The sequence below is a fragment of the Oncorhynchus gorbuscha genome, unplaced genomic scaffold, assembly GCF_021184085.1.
Source record: "Oncorhynchus gorbuscha isolate QuinsamMale2020 ecotype Even-year unplaced genomic scaffold, OgorEven_v1.0 Un_scaffold_691, whole genome shotgun sequence".
In the NCBI taxonomy this organism is placed as follows: domain Eukaryota; kingdom Metazoa; phylum Chordata; class Actinopteri; order Salmoniformes; family Salmonidae; genus Oncorhynchus; species Oncorhynchus gorbuscha.
This window is the reverse complement of record NW_025745766.1, coordinates 70001-84146: the sequence shown is the minus strand read 5'-3', so window position 1 is coordinate 84146 and position 14146 is coordinate 70001. Positions and strand designations below refer to the sequence as shown.

General features: G+C 42.3%; 1 protein-coding gene across 1 annotated transcript in view; it reads right to left on the bottom strand.

Annotated features, from left to right (window-relative positions):
* LOC124019825 (methyltransferase-like protein 22) overlaps positions 1–14146 on the bottom strand; it is a 30252-nt gene that overhangs the window by 8248 nt on the left and 7858 nt on the right. The window contains exons 6-10 of the mRNA XM_046335259.1: positions 11469–11613; positions 2163–2234; positions 1742–1795; positions 1500–1580; positions 246–348 (exon numbers count right to left, since the gene is read on the bottom strand). Coding sequence (XP_046191215.1) covers positions 246–348; positions 1500–1580; positions 1742–1795; positions 2163–2234; positions 11469–11613 — 455 coding nt within the window. The remainder of the gene's footprint in view (positions 1–245; positions 349–1499; positions 1581–1741; positions 1796–2162; positions 2235–11468; positions 11614–14146) is intronic.

Here is a 14146-nt window from a genome sequence, read left to right as displayed (position 1 = left end):
AGGTATGTTACCTCTTCTCTATAGTCAGGTATGTAGTACAGGTATGTTACCTCTTCTCTATAGTCAGGTATGTAGTACAGGTATGTTACCTCTTCTCTATAGTCAGGTATGTAGTACAGGTATGTTACCTCTTCTCTATAGACAGGTATGTAGTACAGGTATGTTACCTCTTCTCTATAGTCAGGTATGTAGTACAGGTATGTTACCTCTTCTCTATAGTCAGGTATGTAGTACAGGTATGTTACCTCTTCTCTATAGACAGGTATGTAGTACAGGGGAGACGAAGGTTGTTACAGATTCTGTACAGAGTTCGGAACAGCGCGTCTGTCAGGTCGTCATCGTAGCACACTGGAACAAATGACAAATAAACACAGTTTATTACCATTAACATTCCACAGAGATCATTAACATTCCACAGATCATTAACATTCCACAGAGATCATTAACATTCCACAGAGATCATTAACATTCCACAGAGATCATTAACATTCCACAGAGATCATTAACATTCCACAGATCATTAACATACCACAGAGATCATTAACATTCCACAGAGATCATTAACATTCCACAGAGATCATTAACATTCCACAGAGATCATTAACATTCCACAGAGATCATTAACATTCCACAGAGATCATTAACATTCCACAGAGATCATTAACATTCCACAGAGATCAGGTTAACACCTGATCCTACAGGTTAAACACCTGATCCTACAGGTTAAACACCTGATCCTACAGGTTAGACACCTGATCCTACCGTTTAAACACCTGATCCCACCGGTTAAACACCTGATCCCACCGGTTAACACCTGATCCCACCGGTTAAACACCTGATCCCACCGGTTAAACACCTGATCCCACCGGTTAAACACCTGATCCCACCGGTTAAACACCTGATCCTACAGGTTAAACACCTGATCCTACAGGTTAGACACCTGATCCTACCGTTTAAACACCTGATCCCACCGGTTAAACACCTGATCCCACCGGTTAACACCTGATCCCACCGGTTAAACACCTGATCCCACCGGTTTAACACCTGATCCCACCGGTTAAACACCTGATCCCACCGGTTAGACACCTGATCCTACCGGTTAAACACCTGATCCCACCGGTTAAACACCTGATCCCACCGGTTAGACACCTGATCCTACCGGTTAAACACCTGATCCTACCGGTTAAACACCTGATCCCACCGGTTAAACACCTGATCCCACCGGTTAACACCTGATCCCACCGGTTAACACCTGATCCCACCGGTTAAACACCTGATCCCACCGGTTAACACCTGATCCCACCGGTTAGACACCTGATCCTACCGGTTAAACACCTGATCCTACCGGTTAACACCTGATCCTACAGGTTAGACACCTGATCCCACAGGTTAAACACCTGATCCTACAGGTTAAACACCTGATCCTACCAGTTAACACCTGATCCTACAGGTTAAACACCTGATCCTACCGGTTAAACACCTGATCACAACTGTCTTACCGTCAGCGGCGATGATAATTGTTGTGTTGTCATGGAGATCTGCCACTTCATCCTCTGTCCATCCGAACTCTGCATCAGCGTCTGAGTAACAAGAGGTGAATGGATGAGAAAGAGGAGAGATCAGCAGAGAGACCATGGTATAACATCACGTGTGTTTCTCTATGTGTGTGTGTGTGTTTCTCTATGTGTATGTTTGTGTTTCTCAATGTGTGTGTGTGTGTGTGTTCGTGTAGCCTGCTCACCTGTGCAGAGATCGTGTCTGAGCCAGTCCAGTAGACGTACTCGCACCTTCCCACCTGTTAAAGAGACAACACTATAATGATATATATATATGAAACAGTCAGAGAGAGAGAGAGAGCTAGCCTGGTACTACATATTGTATTGAAACAGGGAGAGAGAGAGAGAGAGAGCTAGCCTGGTACTACTTAATCGACATCCACGTTGTTGGCGCCCGGGGAATAGTGGGTTACATGACTTTGTACTTCATCTTTGCATAAATGTTTTTTTTATTAAACTAAATCAAAAGTGGTGAGACGCTGGCCCGAACCTGATTGAAAATGCCAGCTGGTCACACGTTGGCCGGCAACCCTGTGTGTGCAAAAAAACGTCGTTTAAGTAACGTTCTCTCGCTACACATTGTCTAACTGTTCAATGTTGGCTCACCTGCCGGTTCCATCAGGTGTCTGTTCAACGTCACGTTCTTCTGGCACATGCTCAGTAGGTCCTCCCCAACGTCTGCAACACAACGTTACACAGATATTGGGATTTTGACACGGCGTTTATGTACCTTTGAACTTAGAAACATTACAGAGAAGTTGGGCGTCCAACATTCTAAAACACAACATTGGTAATAGAACAAACACGACCAATAAGAGACCTTCATTTAGGAACAGCTTGCTACCAGCTCATCAATTCCTACAATGATGCTGACCTTGGATCAGTGAAGCATGGTGACCATGTAGAATGGTTTCTGTATCAGAGATGATAGGCAGTAGCACTATTATTCACTCTGACTTGAGAAGTAAATTGAATTTTCATTCTCTGACCTAAGAAGTAATGGAATTTTCATTCCCTGAATACATTCAGAAGAACAGTCTATTTAATATGATGCTTCCTGGTCTACGCAGGCAGGCAGGCAGGCAGGCAGGCAGGCAGGCAGGCAGGCAGGCAGGCAGGCAGGCAGGCAGGCAGGCAGGCAGGCAGGCAGGCAGGCAGGCAGGCAGGCAGGCTGGCAGGCTGGCAGGCAGGCAGAGTAGCTTGGAATGATCTTGCCCTTTGAAATGTCCTCTCCAGAAGAGCACTTTAATATAAGTGCAATATTTATCATTTAAGTATAACATTCAAGTACCTTACTGTGATTGGTTTCAATGACAACAAAAAAACAGACAAAAATTGCTTCTTAGAAAATTGCAATTTCTCAGGCAATAATTTTGCTAGGACTGTCTGAGAGGTCTGAGTTGGGAGGGAGAACTAGATGTTATTAGGAGAGAGGTGTTGAACACTAGGACTGTCTGAGAGGTCTGAGTTGGGAGGGAGAACTAGATGTTATTAGGAGAGAGGTGTTGAACACTAGGACTGTCTGAGAGGTCTGAGTTGGGAGGGGAGAACTAGATGTTATTGGGAGAGAGGTGGGAGGGGAGAACTAGATGTTATTAGGAGAGAGGTGTTGAACACTAGGACTGTCTGAGGGGTCTGAGTTGGGAGGGGAGAACTAGATGTTATTAGGAGGGAGGTGTTGAACACTAGGACTGTCTGAGAGGTCTGAGTTGGGAGGGGAGAACTAGATGTTATTGGGAGAGAGGTGTTGAACACTAGGACTGTCTGAGAGGTCTGAGTTGGGAGGGGAGAACTAGATGTTATTGGGAGAGAGGTGGGAGGGGAGAACTAGATGTTATTAGGAGAGAGGTGTTGAACACTAGGACTGTCTGAGAGGTCTGAGTTGGGAGGGAGAACTAGATGTTATTAGGATGGAGGTGTTGAACACTAGGACTGTCTGAGAGGTCTGAGTTGGGAGGGAGAACTAGATGTTATTAGGATGAGAGGTGTTGAACACTAGGACTGTCTGAGAGGTCTGAGTTGGGAGGGAGAACTAGATGTTATTAGGATAGAGGTGTTGAACACTAGGACTGTCTGAGGGGTCTGAGTTGGGAAGGGAGAACTAGATGTTATTGGGAGAGAGGTGTTGAACACCTTTTCATATTGGTCTAGTAACTAATAGGTGATGACACCAGGCCAAAACTCCACCCCACCAAAACAGGCTGAGATTTCAGGCGGTCCTTTCAAACAGCTCTTATACTAAAAGGACATGATTATGATTTTCCCAATTACACAGTGTTATTCCAACCTCATAGTGTGGTAATATACAGCGCCATCGGAAAGTATTCAGACCCCTGGACCTTTTACACATCTTGTTACATTACAGCTTGATTGTAAAATGTATTAAATCATCATTCAATCTCCACACAATACCCCATAATGACATCACAAAACCCCATAATGACATCACAAAACCCCATAATGACATCACAAAACCCCATAATGACATCACAATACCCCATAATGACATCACAATACCCCATAATGACATCACAATACCCCATAATGACATCACAATACCCCATAATGACATCACAATACCCCATAATGACATCACAATACCCCATAATGACATCACAATACCCCATAATGACATCACAATACCCCATAATGACATCACAATACCCCATAATGACATCACAATACCCCATAATGACATCACAAAACCCCATAATGACATCACAAAACCCCATAATGACATCACAAAACCCCATAATCACATCACAAAACCCCATAATCACATCACAATACCCCATAATGACATCACAATACCCCATAATGACATCACAAAACCCCATAATCACATCACAATACCCCCATAATGACATCACAATACCCCCATAATGACATCACAATACCCCATAATGACATCACAATACCCCCATAATGACATCACAATACCCCATAATGACAGCTTATTGATTTATTTTTGCTAATTTATAAAAAACTGAAATATCATATTTACATAAGTATTCAGACCTTTTACTTAGTAACTTGTTGAAGCACCTTTGACAGCGATTACAGCCTCTAGTCTTCTTGTGTATGACACTACAAGCTTGGCACACCTGTATTTGGGGAGTTTCTCCCATTCTTCTCTGCAGATCCTCTCAAGCTCTGTCAGGTTGGATGGGGAGCGTCGCTGCACAGCTATTTTCAGGTCTCTCCAGAGATGTTAGATCGGTTTCAGTCTCTGGCTGGGTCACTCAAGGACATTCAGAGACTTGTCCCGAAGCCACTCCTGCATTGTCTTGGCTGCGTGCTTAGGGTCGTTGTCCTGTTGGAAGATGAACCTTCGCCCCAGTCTGAGGTCCAGGTTTTCATCGAGGAATGTTCAGTACTTTGCTCCGTTCATCTTTGTCTCGATCCTAACGAGTCTACCAGTTCCTGCCGCTGAAAAACATCCCCACAGCATGATGCTGCCACCACCATGCTTCACTGTAGGGATGGTGCCAGGTTTCCTCCAGAGTTGACGCTTCGCATTCAGGCCAAAGAGTTCAATCTTGGTTTCATCAGCCCAGAGAATCTTGTTTCTCATTGTCTGCAAGTCTTTAGGTGCGTTTTGACAAACCCTCTGATTGACCAGTTTGGCTGGGTGGCCAGCTCTAGGAAGAGTCTTGGTGGTTCCAAACTTCTTCCATTTAAGAATGATGGAGGCCACTGTGTTCTTGGGGATCTTCAATTCTGCAGACATGTTTTGGTTCCCTTTCCCAAAATCCTGTCTCGGAGCTCTACGTACAATTCCTTTGACCTCATGGCTTGGTTTTTGCTCTGACATGCACTGTCAACTGTAGACAGGTGTGTGTCTTTCCAAATCATGTCCAATCAAATTTATTTACCACAGCTGGACTCCAATCAAGTTGTAGAAACATCTCAAGGATGATCAATGGAAACAGGATGCACCTGAACTCAATTTCGAGTCTCAAAGCAAAGGGTCTGAATACTTCTGTAAATAAGGTATATCTGTTTTTTAAATTGTATAAATGAGCAAACGTTTCTAAAAACCTGTTTTCGCTTTGTCATCAGGAGGTATTGTATTGTAGACTGCAGAGGATTTTTAATTTTTATTTATTTAATCCATTTTAGAAAAAGGCTGTAAGGTAACAAAACATGGGAAAAGTCAATGGGGTCTGAATACTGTCCAAAGGCAACGTGTATAAAACCCAGGGAAAAGCACAATGGGGACTGAATACTTTCCAAAGGCAACGTGTATAAAACCCAGGAAAAAGCACACTGGGGTCTGAATACTTTCCAAAGGCAACGTGTATAAAACCCAGGAAAAGCACACTGGGGTATGAATACTGTCCAAAGGCAACGTGTATAAAACCCAGGAAAAGCACACTGGGGTATGAATACTGTCCAAAGGCAACGTGTATAAAACCCAGGAAAAGCACACTGGGGTATGAATACTGTCCAAAGGCAACGTGTATAAAACCCAGGAAAAGCACACTGGGGTATGAATACTGTCCAAAGGCAACGTGTATAAAACCCAGGAAAAGCACACTGGGGTATGAATACTGTCCAAAGGCAACGTGTATAAAACCCAGGAAAAGCACACTGGGGTATGAATACTGTCCAAAGGCAACGTGTATAAAACCCAGGAAAAAGCACACTGGGGTCTGAATACTTTCCAAAGGCAACGTGTATAAAACCCAGGAAAAGCACACTGGGGTATGAATACTGTCCAAAGGCAACGTGTATAAAACCCAGGAAAAGCACACTGGGGTCTGAATACTTTCCAAAGGCAACGTGTATAAAACCCAGGGAAAAGCACACTGGGGTCTGAATACTGTCAAAAGGCAACGTGTATAAAACCCAGGAAAAGCACACTGGGGACTGAATACTGTCCAAAGGCAACGTGTATAAAACCCAGGAAAAGCACACTGGGGACTGAATACTGTCCAAAGGCAACGTGTATAAAACCCAGGGAAAGCACACTGGGGTCTGAATACTGTCCAAAGGCAACGTGTATGAAACCCAGGAAAAGCACACTGGGGACTGAATACTGTCCAAAGGCAACGTGTATAAAACCCAGGAAAAGCACACTGGGGTCTGAATACTGTCCAAAGGCAACGTGTATAAAACCCAGGAAAAGCACAATGGGGACTGAATACTGTCCAAAGGCAACATGTATAAAACCCAGGAAAAGCACACTGGGGACTGAATACTGTCCAAAGGCAACGTGTATAAAACCCAGGAAAAGCACACTGGGGTCTGAATACTGTCCAAAGGCAACGTGTATAAAACCCAGGAAAAGCACAATGGGGACTGAATACTGTCCAAAGGCAACATGTATAAAACCCAGGAAAAGCACACTGGGGACTGAATACTGTCCAAAGGCAACGTGTATAAAACCCAGGAAAAGCACACTGGGGACTGAATACTGTCCAAAGGCAACATGTATAAAACCCAGGAAAAGCACACTGGGGTCTGAATACTTTCTGACCCTTTACAGAAGAAACACAGACCTGCACTCAGTTCATTAAGCTGAAAGAGCTGACGTGATATTGGCTAGAGCAGTTTGCTTTTTCCCCTTTCAACACATTACTCTCACGCACCTGCAACAAGCCCAAATCACATGGGAGAGTGCTTTTCCTCACATTGAATGTGTTGATTGCACTATATAATAGTGACAGAGGTAGAATAGAGGGGTTTGAAACTGCCAAGGTCGTGGAGAGCAGTCCGGCCTCCTCTCAACTCAGTTGTAACTGTGAAATCACTATCCTGGTCACCATTATCTACAGATGTGGTAGGCATGTGAAATCACTATCCTGGTCACCATTATCTACAGATGTGGTAGGCATGTGAAATCACTATCCTGGTCACCATTATCTACAGATGTGGGTTTAGAGGCATGTGAAATCACTATCCTGGTCACCATTATCTACAGATGTGGGTTTAGAGGCATGTGAAATCACTATCCTGGTCACCATTATCTACAGATGTGGTAGGCATGTGAAATCACTATCCTGGTCACCATTATCTACAGATGTGGTAGGCATGTGAAATCACTATCCTGGTCACCATTATCTACAGATGTGGGTTTAGAGGCATGTGAAATCACTATCCTGGTCACCATTATCTACAGATGTGGTAGGCATGTGAAATCACTATCCTGGTCACCATTATCTACAGATGTGGGTTTAGAGGCATGTGAAATCACTATCCTGGTCACCATTATCTACAGATGTGGGTTTAGAGGCATGTGAAATCACTATCCTGGTCACCATTATCTACAGATGTGGGTTTAGAGGCATGTGAAATCACTATCCTGGTCACCATTATCTACAGATGTGGGTTTAGAGGCATGTGAAATCACTATCCTGGTCACCATTATCTACAGATGTGGTAGGCATGTGAAATCACTATCCTGGTCACCATTATCTACAGATGTGGGTTTAGAGGCATGTGAAATCACTATCCTGGTCACCATTATCTACAGATGTGGGTTTAGAGGCATGTGAAATCACTATCCTGGTCACCATTATCTACAGATGTGGGTTTAGAGGCATGTTAAATCACTATCCTGGTCACCATTATCTACAGATGTGGGTTTAGAGGCATATTAAATCACTATCCTGGTACATCTCTTATTTAATTCAACCGAGTAGACAAGTACAAGTACAGTACAGTAACAGGTGTGTCCACACTACAGTAACAGTGTGGACACACCTACTCATTCAAGGAGTTCTTTCTTTTTATACATTTTATACATTATAAAATAATAGTGAAGACATCAAAACTATGAAATAACACATATGGAATCATGTAGTAAGCAAAAAAGTGTTAAACTAATCAAAATATATTTTATATTCTTCAAAGTAGCCATCCTTTTGCCTTGATGACAGCTTTGAACACTCTTGGCATTCTCTCAACCAGCTTCATGAGGTTGTCCCATTGAATGCATTCTAATGAACAGATGTGCCTGGTTAAAAGTTCATTTGTGGAATTTCTTTCCTTCTTAATGCGTTTGAGCCAATCAGTTGTGTTGTGAAAAGGTAGGGGGGGGGGGGGGGTACAGAAGGCAGTCTTATTTGTGTTTTTTTTTTAAATCTAAAAACCTGTTTTCACTTTGTCATTATGGGGTATTGTGATGTCATTATGGGGTATTGTGATGTCATTATGGGGTATTGTGATGTCATTATGGGGTATTGTGTGTAGATTGATGAGGGGAAAAAACAACAACAATTGAATCAGTTTTAGAATACGGCTGTAAGTTAACAGAATGTGGAAAAGGTCAAGGGGGTCGGAACACTTTCCGAAGGCCCTGCAGATGTTCTGCTGACAGGTCCACAACAATTTAACATGGTTCTCTTTCACAAACTGTCACCTTTGTTTGAAATACAGCATAAATTACTGATAACAAAAAAGCATTCATCCAACATAGTAAATAGACTGGTAGCTTATGTAAAAGTACAGTATATGTAGTATATGCGTCAGTAACAGGAGACAACATCACAGCCTAATGAATCTCAGAGCCCAGACCATAGCAGATAGAAATACAATCATATAGCAGATAGAAATACAATCATATAGCAGATAGAAATACAATCATATAGCAGATAGAAATACAATCATATAGCAGATAGAAATACAATAATATAGGGCCTCATTATTCAGGCAGAGTTGCCTATATAGCAGATAGAAATACAATAATATAGGGCCTCATTGTCCAGGTGGAGTTACCTATATAGCAGATAGAAATACAATAATATAGGGCCTCATTGTCCAGGTGGAGTTACCTACATAGCAGATAGAAATACAATAATATAGGGCCTCATTGTCCAGGCGGAGTTACCTATATAGCAGATAGTTACCTATATAGCAGATAGTTACCTATATAGCAGATAGTTACCTATATAGCAGATAGTTACCTATATAGCAGATAGTTACCTATATAGCAGATAGTTACCTATATAGCAGATAGTTACCTATATAGCAGATAGTTACCTATATGGCAGATAGTTACCTATATAGCAGATAGTTACCTATATAGCAGATAGTTACCTATATAGCAGATAGTTACCTATATAGCAGATAGTTACCTATATAGCAGTTATAGTTACCTATATAGCAGATAGTTACCTATATAGCAGATAGTTACCTATATAGCAGATAGTTACCTATATAGCAGATAGTTACCTATATAGCAGATAGTTACCTATATAGCAGATAGTTACCTATATAGCAGATAGTTACCTATATAGCAGATAGTTACCTATATAGCAGATAGTTACCTATATAGCAGATAGTTACCTATATACAGATAGTTACCTATATAGCAGATAGTTACCTATATAGCAGATAGTTACCTATATAGCAGATAGTTACCTATATAGCAGATAGTTACCTATATGGCAGATAGTTACCTATATAGCAGATAGTTACCTATATAGCAGATAGTTACCTATATAGCAGATAGTTACCTATATAGCAGATAGTTACCTATATAGCATATAGTTACCTATATAGCAGATAGTTACCTATATAGCAGATAGTTACCTATATAGCAGATAGTTACCTATATAGCAGATAGTTACCTATATAGCAGATAGTTACCTATATAGCAGATAGTTACCTATATAGCAGATAGAAATACAATAATATAGGGCCTCATTGTCCAGGTGGAGTTACCTACATAGCAGATAGAAATACAATAATATAGGGCCTCATTGTCCAGGCGGAGTTACCTATATAGCAGATAGTTACCTATATAGCAGATAGTTACCTATATAGCAGATAGTTACCTATATAGCAGATAGTTACCTATATAGCAGATAGAAATACAATAATATAGGGCCTCATTGTCCAGGTGGAGTTACCTACATAGCAGATAGAAATACAATAATATAGGGCCTCATTGTCCAGGCGGAGTTACCTATATAGCAGATAGTTACCTATATAGCAGATAGTTACCTATATAGCAGATAGTTACCTATATAGCAGATAGTTACCTATATAGCAGATAGTTACCTATATAGCAGATAGTTACCTATATAGCAGATAGTTACCTATATAGCAGATAGTTACCTATATGGCAGATAGTTACCTATATAGCAGATAGTTACCTATATAGCAGATAGTTACCTATATAGCAGATAGTTACCTATATAGCAGATAGTTACCTATATAGCAGATAGTTACCTATATAGCAGATAGTTACCTATATAGCAGATAGTTACCTATATAGCAGATAGTTACCTATATAGCAGATAGTTACCTATATAGCAGATAGTTACCTATATAGCAGATAGTTACCTATATAGCAGATAGTTACCTATATAGCAGATAGTTACCTATATAGCAGATAGTTACCTATATAGCAGATAGTTACCTATATAGCAGATAGTTACCTATATAGCAGATAGTTACCTATATAGCAGATAGTTACCTATATAGCAGATAGTTACCTATATAGCAGATAGTTACCTATATGGCAGATAGTTACCTATATAGCAGATAGTTACCTATATAGCAGATAGTTACCTATATAGCAGATAGTTACCTATATAGCAGATAGTTACCTATATAGCATATAGTTACCTATATAGCAGATAGTTACCTATATAGCAGATAGTTACCTATATAGCAGATAGTTACCTATATAGCAGATAGTTACCTATATAGCAGATAGTTACCTATATAGCAGATAGTTACCTATATAGCAGATAGTTACCTATATAGCAGATAGTTACCTATATAGCAGATAGTTACCTATATAGCAGATAGTTACCTATATAGCAGATAGTTACCTATATAGCAGATCAGACCTATTCTTCTCAGAAATGGCGCACGCAGTGGCGTTTACACCGCAAAATGTATAAATGAGGCCCCCAGGGGGGACGAAGACCCCTGGTTTACATGACGGTACCTTACCTGTGCAGTACACTGTTTTGGCCACCGTTGCCATGACTACGCTGGTCAGCCCAGTCCCTGCCCCCAACTCCAAGACGGTGGCTCCTCTGAATGTAGTTGGCTGAGACAGGATTAAATCAGCCAATAGGAAGGCGCCACGCCAGACCTAGTAAAAGAGCCATACAGCACCTTCAGAAACGATTCACACACTTTGACTTTATCCACATTGTGTTGTGTTACAACCTGAATTTAAAATGGATTACATGGAGATTTTGTTGGTCACTGGCCTGACACACAATACCCCATAATGTCAAAGTGGATATTTATTTTTTTATTTATTTTTTTACAAAAAAAATATAATATGAAAAGCTGAAATGTCTTGAGTCAATAAGTATTCAACATCGTTGTTATGGAAACGCCTAAATAAGTTTAGGAGTAAAAATGTGCTTAACAAGTCACATAATGAGTTGCATGGACTCACTGTGTGTAATAATAGTGTTTAACATGATTTCTGACCACCTCATCTCTGTACCCCACATATACAACTATCTGTAAAGTCGAGAAGTGAATTACAAGCACAGAATCAACTATTAAAGACAAGGGAGGTTCTCCAATGCCTCGTCAAGAAGAGCTCCCTATTGGTAGACATTGAATATCCCTTTGAGCATGGTGAAGTTATTAATTACACTTGGATGGTGTATCAATACACCCAGACACTACAAAGATACAGGCGTCCTTCCTAACTCAGTTGCCGGAGAGGAAGGAAACCACTCAGGGATTTCACCATGAGGTCAAAGGTGACTTTAAAACAGTTACAGAGTTTAATGGCTGTGACAGGAGAAAACTGAGGATGGATCAACAACATTGTAGTTACTCTACAATACTAACCTAAATGACAGGGTGAAAAGAAGGAAGCCTGTACTGAATAAAAATATTCCAAAACTTACATCCTGTTTGTAACTGCTAAAAATGTGGCAAAGAAATTCACTTTTTGTCCTGAATACAAAGTGTTATGATTGGGGCAAATTCAATACATTACTGACCACTCGCCATATTTTCAAGCATAGTGGTGGAAGCATCATGTTATGGGTTGTAATAATTAAGGGCCGGTGAGCTAAGGCAAAATCCTAGAGGAAAACCTGGTTCAGTCTGCTTTCCAACAGACACTGGGAGATGAATTCAGCAGGACAATAACCTAAAACACAAGGCCAAATATACACTGGAGTTGCTTATGTTCCTGAGTGGCCGAGTTACAGTTTTGACCTAAATCTACTTGTAAATCAAGACCTAAAAATGGTCGTCTAGCAATGATCAACAACCAATTTGACAGAGCAGATTGAAGATGAAAGAAAAATAATATTTAAGAAATGTTGAACATCTAGGTGTGAATACTTATGTAATTTAGTTATTTATCTACATCTTTTTCAATACATTTGCAAAAATGTTAAAAAAAACAACATGTATTGTGTCTTGATGGGTGAGAGAATAAATCAAATGAATCAATTGTGAATTCAAGCTGTGGAATAAGTCAAGGGGTATGAATACTTTATGAAGGCTCTGTACATTATAGAGGAGAGGAAGGAAAAATAAGGTAGGATGAGAGAGAGGGGCAGAGAGAGTGAGAGAGGGGGCAGAGAGAGAGAGAGAGGGCAGAGAGAGAGAGAGAGAGGGGGGCAGAGAGAGAGAGAGAGAGAGGGGGCAGAGAGAGAGAGAGAGGGGGCAGAGAGAGAGAGAGAGAGGGGGCAGAGAGAGGCAGAGAGAGAGAGAGAGGGGCAGAGAGAGAGAGGGGCAGAGAGAGAGAGGGGCAGAGAGAGAGAGGGGCAGAGAGAGGGAGAGGGGCAGAGAGAGGGAGAGGCAGAGAGAGGTAGAGAGAGGGAGAGAGGCAGAGGGAGAGAGAGAGAGAGAGGGGCAGAGAGAGAGAGAGAGAGAGAGGCAGAGAGAGGGAGAGGGCAGAGAGAGAGGGAGAGAGAGAGGGGAGAGAGAGGGGCAGAGAGAGAGAGGGAGAGAGAGAGAGAGAGAGAGAGGGGCAGAGAGAGAGAGGGAGAGAGAGGGGCAGAGAGAGAGAGGAGAGGGGCAGAGAGGGAGAGGGGCAGAGAGAGAGAGAGAGAGGGGCAGAGAGAGAGAGGGAGAGGGGCAGAGAGAGAGAGAGAGAGGGGCAGAGAGAGAGAGAGAGAGAGAGAGAGAGAGAGAGAGAGGAGCAGAGGAGAGCAGAGAGAGAGAGAGAGAGAGAGGGCAGAGAGAGAGAGAGAGAGAGGGGCAGAGAGAGAGAGAGGGAGAGGGGCAGAGAGAGGGAGAGGGGCAGAGAGAGAGAGGCGGAGAGAGAGAGGGGCAGAGAGAGAGAGAGATGCAGAGAGAGGGAGAGGGGCAGAGAGAGAGAGAGAGGCAGAGAGAGGGAGAGGGGCAGAGAGAGAGAGGGAGAGGGGCAGAGAGAGAGAGGCAGAGAGAGGGAGGGAGAGAGAGAGGGGCAGAGAGAGAGAGGCAGAGAGAGGAGGGAGAGAGAGAGGGGCAGATAGAGAGGGAGAGAGAGAGAGAGGGAGAGGGGCAGAGAGAGAGAGAGAGGGGCAGAGAGAGAGAGAGAGAGGGGCAGAGAGAGAGAGAGAGAGAGAGAGGGGCAGAGAGAGAGAGAGAGAGAGAGGGGAGAGAGCAGGAGAGGGGCAGAGAGAGAGGGGCAGAGAGAGAGAGAGAGAGAGATGCAGAGA